The 16198-nt window shown below is 36.7% G+C and overlaps 1 protein-coding gene across 12 annotated transcripts in view; it reads right to left on the reverse strand.

The window, feature by feature from the left end:
• Positions 1-16198, reverse strand: part of syne2a (spectrin repeat containing, nuclear envelope 2a) — a 141450-nt gene that overhangs the window by 15893 nt on the left and 109359 nt on the right. For 11 of the 12 annotated variants that reach the window (XM_032585364.1, XM_032585368.1, XM_032585371.1 and 8 more), the window contains 7 exons: positions 15290-15400; positions 13803-13958; positions 10294-10452; positions 9216-9382; positions 3852-4014; positions 2847-3037; positions 869-1019 (listed from right to left, as the gene is read on the reverse strand). In XM_032585364.1, coding sequence (XP_032441255.1) covers positions 869-1019; positions 2847-3037; positions 3852-4014; positions 9216-9382; positions 10294-10452; positions 13803-13958; positions 15290-15400 — 1098 coding nt within the window. Of the gene's footprint in view, positions 1-868; positions 1020-2846; positions 3038-3851; positions 4015-9215; positions 9385-10293; positions 10453-13802; positions 13959-15289; positions 15401-16198 lie in introns of those variants that run through there. The other variant, XM_032585374.1, reaches the window with a different exon arrangement.

Here is a 16198-nt window from a genome sequence, read left to right on the forward strand (position 1 = left end):
AGAAAACATCTTCCAAAGTCTCCAAATCACAGTTTCTTCTGCTGTGCCATCACAAATGATAGATTTTCCTGAAATAAATCACCACTGAACTGATCTGAAGGAAGACGGACGAAACTCCAGCAGTAGCGATCCACAAACAGGAAACAGGTTCTGCTGCCACTGGACCTTTAAATCTCATCAGCTGTTTCTTTACACAATATTACAAATGCAATAAAATATCAAAATAAGATCATTTAATTGCTTTCTTGAGTAAAATAAATTAGATTGCATTGCCTAAAATGCAATAAAAGCATATTCTTAGTGGACATTTGATTATTTGTAGCAAAAAGGTGCATCTATATCTAAATAAATACTATCAATTAATCTGTTGATTATTTTTGGATTAATACAAGGGCAGCAAAAGGTGCATAATAGGAGACTTCTTACAGAACGTTTTGGATAGAAAAGATTTACGGACATTTATTTTAGATATTAATATATATTTTTTTACATATTTTGGTTAATTATTACTCTGAAGGTGGTGTTCTTTCAGCAAATTGCCATTTTTGGAGTCTGTATGCTCCAGTTAACGATTTTTAAATTAGTTGATTATTTCAATAATCGATTCTGCACGATTCAGCTCTAATGTTTATTTACTTATTTTCAGTGATTTAGTAGTTATGAATCTCTTGCAAACTCCAGGAACATTAAAATTTAACTGAATATATTGACAAAAGTTGATTAAATCATACGTAAAGTTTCACAAAAATGATTTTTTTTGTTTTTTAACAAAAAATGCACAACTTCTAAATCTTAATGAGCACTATTACAACGGAGAGAAATGTGTCATTTACTAAAACAACAGAAATTAACAGTAAAATCAGCTGACCTCAAACTTCTTCAGCTCTTCCTTGGCTGCAGAGTAAAGGACATCTGCAGAGTTTGGGTTGGCAGCAGTTCGCTCCGCCATCTTGAGCCAATCATCGAAGCGGGAGTAGTCGTTGAGGAACTTGCACCACAGAGTCCAAGTTTCCTCGATTCTGCAAGAACACATCATGTTGAAGTTACAGTGTTTATTGTGGCTGGAAATTTTGGCTCCCATGAATTATGCTGAAAATATGTAACCTTAAAAACCTGAAAATGTTTACAAGGTTGAACAGGCAACTCGCTCACATGCACTTTACTCATGAAAGAGTTATGTTCATGCTTCCTGTGCAAACTTCTTAAGAACAAATTAAATAGTTTGCTAAAAACAACAAAAGCCTGTCCGCAGAACGAAAGTTATTAAATACAAAGATAAAGAGAGTTTTTACACCTGATAGTCCGACAGACTTGGTTCAGTTTGGGACTAAAATTGCAACATTTGTTACATTTTCAGCTGCTGCAGTTCGTTTTCACTCTGAGTCAAACGGACCAAACTAAAAACCTGTTCCTCTCCTCACCAGTGGGGGCGCTGCACCAAGAACTACTAAAGTAGTTCTATGAACAAAAACCTCAGGAGAAGACACTGAGCCCAACTTTCTTTTTTCGCAGAATATGAACAAAAATGGAGTGGTGTCAGATTTTAGAGTTTGCAGGATTTCTTTAGTAAAAGACCACAAGTCATTTCTCTCTCTAGAACTAGACTCACAGTCTTTGTTTTGGTTTCATTTTCCCAGAATACCCTGCGTTTCAGTCTGCTTCATGCTTTTGGAGCGGTCTCTGATCGGCTTACATTCACATATTTATTCATACCGCACCAGAGTTTGTAACATAACCACTATGTTTGTTTTTTCCTAAATAAATACATTAAAAAGTAAATGTATCAACCTGTCGTGTAGAACAGTTGCTGTGATTTCATTGTTAAAAAGTATGCCAATTTCCACTGTTTATAACTGATTTCGGGTAAATCCTGATGTTTTCAGGTGTGAGTGAAACAAATTAGTAATTAAAAAAGGGGCGTGTGCGTCGGCGCAAAGAGGCGCAAGCGGGGAGGAAGACGCTCTCCGTGGGATCTGTGCAGCGGGAGTTTTGACTTGTCTGAACGTTTAAAACTAGTAAAAATCAAAGGAAAGACATAAAAAACAGTTATCAAAGATCGCCCCGTGCCACAGATAGTATTTTAGGAACTGGATCGGAGTTTGCACCCAGGAAACGGCGCCCGGTGCAAGTGGACGCCGCCAGTGCGAGAGGACGCCACCGAGGGGAAAGAGAAACGCTCCCGGTGAGATCTGGACTGTACTTTTCTTTTTGGGGATTTTTGGTGGTACCACTCTTTTTTCGCATCTTTTTGGGGAGGGTTTTGGACGTTAGGATTTTTCATTTTGGATCGGGACTTGGGGAAATACTTCCAGGACTTTGTTTATTTTTCGAGGATATGGAACTGCTTGGTGGACAATAATCTCCTTGAAAAAAGGATGGGAAAATTTTGGACATTTAATTAATTAGGTCTTTTGCTGACTCAAACCGAGTAACCATTATTATTTACTTTTTGAGGGAATGGGGTTATCGATCTATCTATCAAGATAACTATTATTATTTCATAGTATTGTAATTCTTTTTGAATAAATCATTGTTGCTAAGGATCAACTTATTTCTTATTGAGTGATTGGGTATTTATTTATTTATTTTTCCAAATTAATGGTGCAGCATACCTTACCTGATTCCTGGGACAGATCTCCCTTGTGTGTATTTGTAAGTTCTGCGTTAAGCCGAATGTAACAAGTTCACTCCAACCAAACTGAGACCGAGGCTTTTAGCTGGATCAGAATTCGATTACAAATACAAACCTCCCCAAACAAACCGGACTTTCTAGCCAAACAAAGTACAGTCGAATTAAGGCAGACTAAAAAGTTAGGTGTGAATGTAAGTAGCATAACTGCACCTACCTGAGTCTTCTGTCCAGAGCCAGAGCACAGATGGTTCTCCAGCGTTGGTCCAGGCTGCGGCTGGTTTCCTGCAGGGAGTCGCTCTCGGCCTCGGAACCGCCTGCTGCATCCTCATCCTGCAGCAGAACGTCGCACAGGCTGAGGACGGACGCTACGCCTTCAGTGTGCTGCTCCATGTCCCTCTGCAGGTCCTGCACAGACACCAAACCATCAGTCTGCAGACCCCATGGATTAAATCGGCGAAGTCATATCAAACATCTGAATGTTCTTAAAGGGCTGTTTAATGTTCTGGATGTGCCAGAATGTATTGATCAAACCAATTAAACTGTTAAAAAAAATAAAGAAATAGCTGTTTGTGCTTCTTAAAATTAAATATTGGACATCTTTTCACACTGATCAGTTCCTCCAGGATTTCCAGATTGTTTTTTGTGTTTTTTTCCTATCAAAATCATGGATTTTTTTATGCTAATTTAGAAATATTTCTAGGAAATCTTTACGATATTTGCACTAATGTATGTATTTTTATTACTGGCCTTATCAATCACAGACTGTAACTTGACATCAAGTAAGGCTGAGGCAGCATGTTTTTGTTCATTTTGAGAAAAATTAGAAAAATCAGAAAAAATGCGGGGATTTGTTGATTTTGTGTGAATTTTGCAGATTTGTGAAAACTGGAGGGATGTATTGATGTAATTTAGAGTCTAGAGGGCCACATAAAAAGCTACAGCGGGCCAAATTTGGCCCCCGAGCCTTGAGTTTGACACATGTGGATTAAAGAATAAAGCTGAAGAGCAATAACACCACATCTCCTAACATTAAGTAAGCAAAAGATGAGAATTATTAATGATAAACAGAGAAGAAGTGAGCAGCAAAATGTTGGAAAATGTAGAAATTTTAATACTAAATATTAAAGACGCCATGGGGGAATGAAAGTGAGAAAAATAAGATATTTAGGAAGTGAAACAAAATCCAAAAAGTTAAACATAACCAGTAGATGTAATTTACCCGGTGTTCAGCGAGCCTCTTCTGGATCTCGTTCTCATGACAGACGCTGTAGGTGATCGGCCGGGAAAGCTCGGCCTCGATGCGAGAAAGCCAGGAGCGAAGGTTGCTCATGTTCTTATCCAGCTGCTGCACCGTCACCAGAGTCTCCTTCAGCTTCCTCACCCTTAAAAAAAGATGTTGAAAAAGAGACAGTCGCCCAGTTAGTAACTTTAATATTCAACAAACCTTTCTACTGTCATTAAACTTTAATGGTTATCGACTGAGTTACCAAAACTCAACTAATGAGTAATTTATTAATGTATTAGAGGGAGAAAGAGATGCAGTTGTTCAGAGAACATTTGATTATTTGATGTTTTTTCTGGGAATTAAAATATTCTGAAATATTTTTAAGAAAGTTCTAGGCCAGAATAAAAAGAAAAAAGTAATTAATAAATAAAACGAGAGAAGAAAATGGGAAAAATACTGAAAAAGAAAAAAAGGCATGAAAGTAAAAACCAAAGAAAAACAAGCTAAATGTAGAAACTGAAGTAAGGAAAAATGGGAAAAGAAGGAAAGAAAGAGATGAAGAGGAAGAAAGAAAGAATGACAGAAAGAAACATAGGAGAAAGAGAAAGAAACAGAGGAGGAGAGAGAAAGAGAGAAAGAAAGAAAGAAAAAAAGAAAGAAAGAAAGAAAGAAAAAAAGAAAGAAAGAGAGAAAGAACATTAAAAAAGGCTAAACAGAATGTGAAGGAAAACAAAAAGAACTGAATAACAGAAAAAAAACTAAACTAGAAAAGAAAAAGAATAAAACAAAATAATGAGAAAGAAAGGGAAAATAAAATAAAAAATAATGTACTGGTGAAAAAGACAGAGAAAGCTTTTTGCAAACATAAAAACTTCTCTGGTATCTTTAACGCACACAAAGCGCCACACTAGCTGTTGTCATGGCAACGCACATGACAATAAAAGCTCTCTGGAGGCTTAAAAGGCTGAAGCGTGCCCCGTTTTTGGACTTTGAGTTAATTCCCCCATTTGATCGTTTTCTCCTGCGGACGTCCAGCCGGGCAGGGAGACGCTTTCTGCAGAACGTCGGACAAAAGAACAAACGACAAGAGTCCCAACTTCCTCTGCGTGTAAAGAGAGCTTCAGATCTAAAAACATGAAGACGTCACAGTCCTAATGTGTATTCACTCAGACACTAAGACTCCTGTAAAGGACAACATTGGTGAGCTTTGTCTAGTTTAAGTAGTAAGTAAAATTTGTGTAGTAGAGAAAGACAGAGATTGATTCAGCATTTTAATAGAAACTGGAATTTTCCAAACTACTCCAAACCAAGAAAATTATTTAACAAGATTAAACATTTTTCCAGGGTTTTCCAGACATTCTTGATCAGTAAATAAAAAATATAGCTGACATTTTCTGCTAGCTTTGGTGTAAAAGAGTTGCAGAGTTTTAGTTGACATTCATTAAAGTAAATAATAATGACCTAATGAACAGAACAATAAACGTTGTTTTCATGTTTTGAAGGTAGTTGGTCACAAGGGAGTTGATTTTAAAAAGTTACCGAAAAAAGACGAGAAAAGTGGACCAACGATCTACGGCTAAAAACAGGAAACTAACAATGCCAGTTTCCACTTTCTAACAGGTAACAATTGCATTGTTAAAATTGTTTTTTCAGATATTTTACTGGACAGTTACTGAGAAAGAAAAGCATTCATATGTAAGGTAAGATATATTATTTTAGGTTGAACCATGTTTTAATGGGGTTTCTGTAGAACCGACCTACCTGTTGACCTACATTGTAGAAATGCAGAGCGACTCAACATTAACATACAACTCCAGCATGAATTTGGGTTTACAGAAGAGAAATAAATTATTTACAAGTAGATCCAAGCACATAGAAATAACATGGGTTGGCTTGTTGTTAGCGATAGCATTGCTATCATAGACTAATTACTAAAAATAGCACAGCTCACTACTATGCTTCTTTTGATCCTAAATTTGACCCAACCAGAAACTAAATGATTGTGTCCTCCAGGCTTTTGAAAACTTTCTTCTGGCTCGTTGTATAATCTGAGATCTGCAGCTACAGACAGTTAGTTATGTCGATCGCCTCGATGCCTGGTAACATTATAAGTCTTTTTTTACTGAGATAATGTGGACCATATCCTAAATATACGTGTATTTTTTCGAGATACCTCATCAGTTCCAGCCCATCAGGGCATTAGCTACTCGCTGTGATCAATTTTGCCTTGTTTTGAACCGGAGAAATCCACTTCCTAACCCCCATCTGAATTTTGCGCGTCACGTGTCTGAAAACCAGCAATTATGTGGTTGGTTTATGATGTACTGGACTAATGACTATTAACAGGAAGGATTAGGGGGGTGTAGTGATGCATCTAATCCACAACACAGTCAGTGTAAGTTATTGGACTACTGTTGCAGATGCAACCATCCTGCTCAACTAACAAGCCTCTTTCTCCCTCCACCTCCCTCTCCGCCTCTGACAGCCTAACAAAGGCCAGCAGCTTCATGTGGAGACCAGACAAAGACAGAAAAACCCGGGCAGGGGCTCGCTCAGGAAGAGGACATGAACAGAATGGTTGGAGAAAATGAAGCAGAAAAGAGCCCAGGATGAAGATATATGGCTTGAGAGCTGAGATAACAAAGTGCAGCTGACCATAGGAGGGCCCGAAGTTACAAAGAGATAAAACTCCAGCTGACATTTATTCCTCTCACTGTATTTATGGAACTGTTCAGCAAAAATCTGCTTTGTTCAATTTATATTGCTTGCACTGAAATTAACTACTGACAGCATAATTAAAAAGAGTCATGGAAACAAATCTTACTTCTTTCTTCTCCCTCAAGTAGGATCGTTTGCCAACTTTAGCTGCAAATTTACCACATGGTCCCTCAGTATTTCAGGGTTATTACCATAATAAACCATGCTGATGTGACTGTAAGGACTTTATTTTCAGTATTAAAACATACAGTGCAATGAAAACATATTGGTCTGTTTTTGATTTTTTTTTAAAAAGCAGCTTTTAAATTAGGATTTTACTCATTATCCAACCTGAAAAAGTTGCTGCCCCTCATTTGATTATGAAGTAATTCTTGTTTAACTGCATATCTTTGGTTTGATTGAAAGATGAGCTCAATTTTACTGCCACAACCTGATTAATGAGTTCATTTAAAGTTGACTGATCTTATTGATTGACTAACAATTCATTTATAAGCGGCCATTTTCTTAAAAACTGAAGTTTTCTCTTGTATTAACTGTCTTTCCATAACATGAAGGGCTAAATTTTTCTATAAATGCTTAATTTAAGAAAACATTAGCATTAGCTGTATGACTGAATAAACAGGACATTGTGGTTTTCTCACATTATTAAACCTTATAAAATATAACAAAACAGGAACCGCTTAAGTTGCTGAATAGAAAAATAAAACATAAAACATTTCATTCTTATGAACAAACAGGAAAACGTTTATACAGAAGTACCGTCTGTTGCTCTTGGCCAAACATTAAATCTAGGCTCTATGACGCTGCTCCATTACGCACCACGGCTGAAGGTGACAACTTAAAAAGCTTATTGAGTGTTTATATTTCAGAATAAATGTAGAGCAGCTTAAGGAGCATTTCACATCCCAAACGGGACTCTTGTTTGGCCCGTTTCTCTTTCAGGTTCTTGTAAATCTCCGCCATCTTTGTTTCTCTATAATGGCTACACTTACAGATGACCACCGGCGCCCTCTGCTGGAGCAAACTACAACATTAAATAAGGTCTATTAGTTAATTGGAACTAATTTTAATCGACAATTAATCATAAATCGATCGATTAATTGCTTCCACAACTATAAAATTCAAGAAATTTCTTCTCTTTACCAAAAACAATATTGGTGCTGCAAAAAGTTTGTTTGCGTGGTTCTAACTTTTAAGATTAAATTTAAAAAAAATTCTATAGGTCACCAGAGATCAACCTGCCCTCCTCCCTCCACATAAACAAAATCAAACGAACTGATATAAATTAATTGTGCTATGTTGGTTATGGTTTGATTGACATCAGATTAGTTAGGTTTTTGATTACATCTAGAGACATTTATTACCATCTTTAAAATGATGGCGGCACAAATGAAAATTTTTGCTGCACAAACGTTTGACACCAATTTTGTTTACTTTGTGCTCTCCCACTGATGGACTACAGTGTGTCAAATTCAAGGCTCGTGGGCCAAATCCGGCCCGCCATATGTTTTTATGTGGCCCTCTTGATTCTAGACTAAACACTAAGTGAGCTTAAATATTATGTTAGCAATCAAATCAATGCAGTTTTTATCTGTTTACTGCCAAATGATATCAGTCCCTCCAGTTTCTTGAGAATTATCGTGGAAATTTCATGCAAACTCAATGAATCTCCACACTTTTTTGCGCCAATAAATAATTGGGAGTTTATTGCAGATTTTTCTCAAAAATTGTCAAGAACTTTATTACTTGTACTAAACAGCTGCCTCAGCTTTAATTGATCTATATCTCGAGGAATAAAAAGTCAAATTCACCATCATAAATAAGTGCAAATATCGCAAATATTTCCAAATTAGAACCACAAACACATTATTTTTTATTGAAAAAATCACAAACAGAATCACAAAATCCTGGAGGGACTGAAAAGATGTTTAATAATATTATTTAAATTGAAGAATTCATTGGTATTTTAACAGTTTGTGAACAGGTTTTATCAATACATTCTGGCACTATTCATAATCTTGATTTGGCCCAAAACGAAAATGAGTTTGACACCCCTGGGCTACAGGAAGTGGGCCCAGTCAGAGCGCACCAGGGGACATCTGGTCCTGTCTGAGCCCTTCGACAGCCCAAACTATCCCCTTCTTCTGGCAGAGGGGGAAGCTTGGGTGTGTGGGGTTTGTATCTCCTGCTTGTCCACAGGATTGCCCATCTGTTTGACGGGGGGTAGCAACAGTTTAACAACGCAGGAGCTTAACCTCTGTAGTCCATACATGAGAGGCCTGGTTTCCCGACAGCTGCTAGGCACGGCTTACAACAGCAGGTGGATGGAAACCCTTAGAAGCTATTGTTTACTTCCAAGAATCCAGTTAAAGCTTCACAGAACTTAATTATGCTTTTTGCAGCAGAGTGGCTTTGCCCTGAAAGGTGTTTGTTCTGACAGGATAATGACGTAAATTTTGAGAGTGGTACTTAAGAGTGTAATTCATGTCGCCACACAAACACAATTTGACTTGCAACCCCGCCAACATCTTACTATTTATCTCAAAGTGCTCACAGAACGGCATAAAGAGTGTTTTGGGAAGTGCTTAGTTGATATAAACACCCAAAATCCCGCTGAGCAGATGCTGCGACGGCTCTCACCTGGCTTCAATGTGCTGAAAGAGGTTGTTCCATCGCTGATTGACTTCCTGTAGTGAGCCGCGCACCTGGGTCTGCTTGGCCTGGTCGCTGGCGAACAGCAGCTGCTCTCCCAGCTGCTTCAGGTGGCTCTTGTTCTCGCTGAACAGGTTGATTTCCTCCATGCAGTCCTGTGGACACATGACGACCACACAGCTACATGAACACCATGTTGATGCAGACAGGTTTAAAATAGATACAGACCGTATTTTTCGTACTATAAGCCGCTACTTTTTTCCCACGCTTTGAACCAGGCGACTTATGGTCTAGTTTCTAGTGCAAAAAATCTTACTACACTTGAAATAAGGTAAACTATCCTAAAAGTAACTTTTCAGTAAGATAAGGTTTTAAGTCAATAATTTCTTAATATTGATGAAAAAGTTATAGTATTGCCAGATAAATTAACTTGTAACATGGGAAAAATGTCTTGTTATTAGTAAACTAACCTGCCAGTGGAACTAGAACTGGGTTGCTAGGCGACGGGCCGGGCTTGGCCGGCGTTGCTAGGTAACGGCGCCAATGGAACTCGTACTTTTACATCAATATTAAGGAATTATTTACTTAAAAAAAGCTCCTATATTTTGCTAGAAAGTTACTTTGAAGTTAATTTTGTTTTATTTCAAGTTTACTAAGATGTTTGCACTAGAAATCAGACCAAATATACTTGGTAATATTTTGTGTTTTTGCAGTGCTTTTCTTCAGCTGCAACAGAGAAACTTATTAGACTTGCAACAAAACTACTGTATATTATTATAAACAGTATGTACATTTAGAACAGATTCTGTTTAAATTTTACAAAAGCAGGTCAACTTTTCAGGAGGACCTCAATAAATTGCAAACAGATTTTTTTTTTACTTTTAAGGAATAAAAGTTGCTAAAGTTCCTTTCATTTAATCTGCTTAGTATATTCTGCAATTTACCTGCAACTTGGCTTCATGTGTTTTAATGAAGATACCGTAATCAAATTCAAACCTTGTCTCATATCTGAGACAAGGTTTCTCATACCTCATGGCAAAGGTATGAAGTTGCCATGACTTCATACCTTTTTTAGTTTCTCCACCATTTCCTCGATGCTCAGATCTGCGCTGTGGCACACCTTGTTCTCCATCTGAGTCAGCCAATCACAGAACTCTTTGTTTTTACCATTGAAAATGGTCCAGGCATTCAGGCGGTCGGCTATTTCCTGTCTGCGTAACGACACCTGGCGGAAATACAATAATGACATTTAGTGTTTGGTAAGCAGTTTGTTAAATGTCAGCTTTAAATAAGATATTAGTTTCTTACAAATTAAGTCAAGAATCTTTTTATTTTTCTACACTGGATAACAACTTAATCTGTCAACAGTGAATTCCAAATATACATATTTTTCCATCTTTTTTTGCTTTTTAATGGTCATAAACACCTAAAAACACTCAAAGGAAATTATTTTCCAAATTAAAAAAATGGATTCAACTCATTAAATATAACTGGGTGAGTTTTAGAGTGCACTAGGATTAACAATCTTACAGCTCTGGAAAAAATTCAGAGACCATTTAAAATGATCAGTTTTTCTGATTGTACTTTATATATGTATATGTTTGAGTAAAATGAACATTGTTCTTTTATTCTATGGACTACTGCAACATGCCTCTGATATTTAAGCAAAAATTTAGTATTTATTTGCAGAAAATGGACAAAATAGCAAAAAATAAATCAATTTAAAAAATGCAGCACTTTCAGACCTCAAATAATGCAAAGAAAACAAGTTCATATTCATTTAGAAACAACAATACTGATGTTTTAACTCAGGAAGAGTTCAGAAATCAATATTTAGTGGAATAACCAGCAGGTTTTCAATGGGGTTCAGTGCTGTGGACTCTTCATTTTTTCCAGAGCTGTATATACTCTTTTTACAAGAGGAAAACCACATGTGTAGATCATATTTTACATTTATTTCCCCCAAAATTTTATTGCAGTTACAGGCACCTCTCCTTTCGCCATGACTTAATGGCGAAAGGAGAGGTGCCAAAGCCCTCGATGAATTTGAGTCTGCAGCGGGACACTTTGTTGTGATACATTGGTATGCATTCAGGAAACAAAGTGACCCAAATATAATGCACAGACAAAGCCTTAGAAATCCAAGCATTGAGCTGTAAAAAACCAATAATCAGAATATTAAATGTGCTCACATGTACTCAGTAATTTTTACTCTTATTTAGTAATAAACTAAATTCAGAGGAACCCTCAGGAGAGTGCAGCTATTTGCTCAAATTAACAAGGTCCATTTTTCTAATGACAGCTTAATACCAGCAGAACAGCCCATTACAAACCCACAGAGGGGGCAGTTGATCTTTTAGATGTTTCAGGGCTTATGATTAGAGCTGCTCTATTTGACTGATCATCAACATTTACGCTATTAAAAAGAGCCCTGCTTTGGTATTAATGCACAGACGCAGATGGTCCCGCTGCAGTGTGAAGAATCGGGGATGCATTGAGCGCTGTGGTCCCTCTGTGAGGACTGAGTGCCGCCTTGGGAACAATAGAGCAAGTCCCTGCACCTCCCTTAGGCCGGCCAGGCCATCTGCTCACCAAACCCCCACCTACAAAATCTGCAACCTGTTAACCACAGACTCATCACTGTATGTCATGAAGAAATACGATAAATTGTTTGTTTTTAATAAGCTGGTGACTTAATAAGTAGCACAACTTCACAAACTGAAGCTCAACAGTTTGGTGAATTAAAAAAAAAGATTGAAATATTTGAAAGCATCACTCTTTTAGCCAAAAATTAGCACTATTTCAACATATTTTCACATAAGTAAAATTAAAAAGTAAGCGTCAGGGGTGTCGGACTCATTTTTGTTTTGGGCCAAATCAAGATCATCAATAAAAGTGTTTGTGGTAATCATTTGGAAATATTTGCAATATTTATGACGGTAAATGTGACTTTTTATTACTCGCTGTACAGATCACAGACTATAATCTGACATCAACTAAAGCTGAGGCAAGTAAGAAAGTTTTTGACAAATGTTTTGACAATAAACTCCAAATTGTGTATTAGCATAAAAAATATGTGGGGATTTGTTGATTGTGTGAATTTCCACTATAATTCTCAAGAAACTAGAGGGACTGATTGATATAATTTGGCAGTAAACGGACAAAAACTGCATTGATTTGATTGATAACATGATATTTATGGCTTAGTCTAGAATCTAGAGGGCCACATAAAAAATTATGGCAGGCCAAATTTGGCCCACGGCCCTCGAGTTTGAAACCTGTGTTCTAGAATAAAAAAAGCATTTGGCAAAAAAGCTACTAAAGTACTGAGAACTGATCAGATTAAATCATTTAATATTTAAAAATTACATAATCTGATGGACCAAAATATAAAAATAAGTGGAAATGTTGATATTTTAAGGATTAAATGAAAGTTATTTACTTAAACAAGACTTAAACATTAACTTTAATTTATAAATTTAAACTTTCATTTTGTATGAAATGCTCCACAGTGGAACTGGAAGATATTTTGAATTTCCAAAATAAAATAAAAAACAATCAATGAAAACAAACTAAACCAAAACCATAAATAAAACATATTATGATTTCTCCGTAAACAAAACTGCCCTACAAAAATATTAATAATCAAAATGGAAATTATCAAGCTCATTTTAATATATCATGGAATTAACTGGTTATTGCGACAGGTTTAAATATAAAATGCATGAAACTTTAACAAAAACTGCAGATGTGTCTGTCTGGTGGATTTTTGGTTAAAACATGTTTGTTTCTCAATCAGTGAGCAGAAAATCCTGAAATTTTACTTAACTAAGAGTAGAAATACTTCATAGTAAATTACTCAAGTAAAAGTAACATACAGCATAGTAAAAATAGTCCTACAATAATTTTTTTTTTTTCAAAAAAGTTGCTCAGATAAATGTAAGTAGTTACTACCCATTACTTTGGGGTATTTTGACCAAAAATATGCATTTTACGAATTTATATTCACATGTAAAGCCAAAAAAACTCAAATCAATTCATTATCAGAAAGAAGAAGTACACACTGAAACATTTCCTGCTGCTGAATCTGAAAATCTTTTGCCAACAGGAAAGCAGGTGCAAGCAGTAGCCTTATAACCAGCTAACATGCTAACTAACCACTGGTTAGTTCTAAAGACCAAACATGTGTAGGAATGTGTGGAGCTACCAAAAATAATATTCTAATCACAAGGTTAGCAAGCAAGAATGATGGACAGCTTGAATCAGGGAGTAAATATTCTCACATGCTGACACAATGAGGGAGATTTATGTTTATAATTAATATTAACCATACGTGTAAGGAGGAACTGGTTCCTTGACAGAAGCTAAACTCTTAAAAAATAAGCTGCTGGTTTCCCTCCAAGAACCAGCACACTTCGTCTCTTTCATCAAACAAATCAGTGTGACCAACGTGTGTGTGTGTTCTTCTGTCTTTGTGCAGTCATCAAGAAACCAGAAACTTCTTCCCTCCTTTCCTTCCTAGTCCGTCTTCACCCACCTCAAACTATTTGCAAAAACTTTTAGTTTGGTTCTCACCTTAGTGCACAGCTCTTCCCATTGAGCATGGAGCATTTCCAGCTGCTGCTCCAGCAGCGCCGAGTCACTGGCCGCCACGTACTGGGACAGGTCTGTCTTCATGGTGGCCAGTTCCCTCAGTCCGCCAGCCAAACGCTGCAGAGAGAGCTCAGCCTCCTGCATAACACACACAGAAACATGCAGCACGGTCAGCAGGCGGCCATGTAAGCTGCTGCTTTACCTCTCGCTTGGGTTTGCCCTGACTGTCCAGATTAAAGGGCTGTGGACGGGACAGGGGGAGGGTAGAAGGGGTAATAAAGGGGGAGGGGAGTGAAAGCATCAGTGCATTAAATAAGAGGAAGGGGGGCTAACTGAAAGGCTTTGTAGTGGGGAACTTCTCATAAATTAAAAGTAACCTACTATTCTTCCTTTAGCATAGATCTACATGTTCATTAAATTTTTTTTTCACAAAATTATTCTTTGATAATAATGTTAGTCTCAGTAATGCCTATTTTGTTCTGTTTTAGGGCTTCTTGTAACTTTAAATCCATAGCAGCGGCTGCTGGCCACGCCCCCAACTTAATTTTTACACTCGCATGTAAAAAAGACCGAAAACAGATGCGCAATTATGCAACCGTACGTCATTGAAAAGAAGAAGTGGAGCCTCCTGCACAACCAACAAGAATGCAGCAAGTGGTTTCTGGATGGTAAGTCAACAACAAAATACTTTTCTTTTCCAGCAGCCATTATACAGCGCTTTAAGAGGTAAAACCAGCTGATCAAACATGCTGTAGTTCCACATGGTTTGCTAGGTGATGGGACAGGCTTTGCTTGGGTTGCTAGGTAACAGGGCAGTGCCTGCTGATTTGTGATGTTACATTTGAAAGAATTTTCAATCATCTCATTAAATGATTAATTTTTGCTTAATAAACAGCTGGGTGGTTTTTCTAAGTGCTTGGCCAGTTTTTAGAAGCAAATGAAAGTACAAAAATGTGCAAATTGTGAATTTTGCATAATAGGTCTCCTTTAAAATTATTATTTGGAAATCCAGAAAATGTAGATCCAACAAATGGATTCAAGAAAATGACACACAAATGTTGAAAATTTGAGGTGTGTTATTGCAACATGTAATGTGGAATACTATCAAAGACACGTTAATTCTGAGAAGATTTTTTTTTATTAATTTGTTTTCTGCAGAAAAACCTCCTGGTAAAATTCCCCCCTTGTACATAAAAGACTCTCCAAGTTACTCTCCAATGATTTGTTTATTACTTTCTGTAAAATTTAGAGAGGTTACTTTGCTGTGTCACATTATTATATTGAGATTAAAAAGACAAATGAGTCAAATATTAATTTCATACCTACCGCACATTCTAAAATTTTCTTTTTTTATTGGGATTTTATGTGATAGATTATGAAGCAGCACATAATTGTGAAGTAGGAGGGAAAAGATATAATGCTTTCAGTTAGTTTTCTATTAAAAAAGTCAAGTGGAATCAGTTGTTCACCTGGATGTGCGCCTCCTCCTCTGAGCCCGCCGGTCTTTCTGCAAGCAGATTGTCAACTTTCTCCAGTCCAGAAGAGATGCTGCTTGTTGCTTCCTGACTCTGAGACCACATCTGTGAAGCAAAACATTGCAAAAATGCTCGTCAAGTCATTGATTTTACAATGTTTATACCTCACAAGTCCCTCAGTCCCTCACAAGTTTAAATAAATGTGTCCAATAGGTAGAAAACGAAACTATGGGCAAAAAATTGATTCTTTTTTCAAATACAAACAGAACACCGAACAGGAAGTCACAGCCTATTTATCTACAGGGGATTATATAAGAAGAACAGAGCCAGAGGTCTTTAGTAAGACAGGATAAGTTGGCCTTGTTTCCTAGATTGCGATTATGTCTTAAACATGTTGCTGTTTCCTGCATCTGGTCATCTTAAAGTGGTAAAAGCAAAAAAAAATTTCTGACCACTGCCACTAAAAATCTGCAGATATTCGGGTGAAATTAATCACAAATTATAAAGATCTAACTAGATATCAGCAAAAGTAAGCTAGGCTTGCATTAAAGTTATCAAAACAAGATCGTCTTGTATGAAGAAAGAGGAACATTCTAGATCAGGGGTGTACAAATTTTATGTCATGTGGGCCAAAATCGTCAGCTCAAAAGTACAAAAAAAATATCAATTTAAAAACTAAAATCTCCAAAAATATTGATATTGTGATTTTTTTTTACCTACTTAACAATAACAGCTAAGTATAAATCTTTTCGATTGAATAAATAAAGTAATCAGATTTCTTTTATGTAGGAACGGGATGGTAGTTCCAAAACTTCAAATTGTTTCTGCACATTTTCCTTGTTAATTTCTCAATTTGGAAGAAAACTGGAAAAATAATTTGTCTGTTCTGAATAAAAACAAGAT

The sequence above is a fragment of the Xiphophorus hellerii genome, chromosome 15 (genome assembly GCF_003331165.1).
Source record: "Xiphophorus hellerii strain 12219 chromosome 15, Xiphophorus_hellerii-4.1, whole genome shotgun sequence".
NCBI lineage: Eukaryota > Metazoa > Chordata > Actinopteri > Cyprinodontiformes > Poeciliidae > Xiphophorus > Xiphophorus hellerii.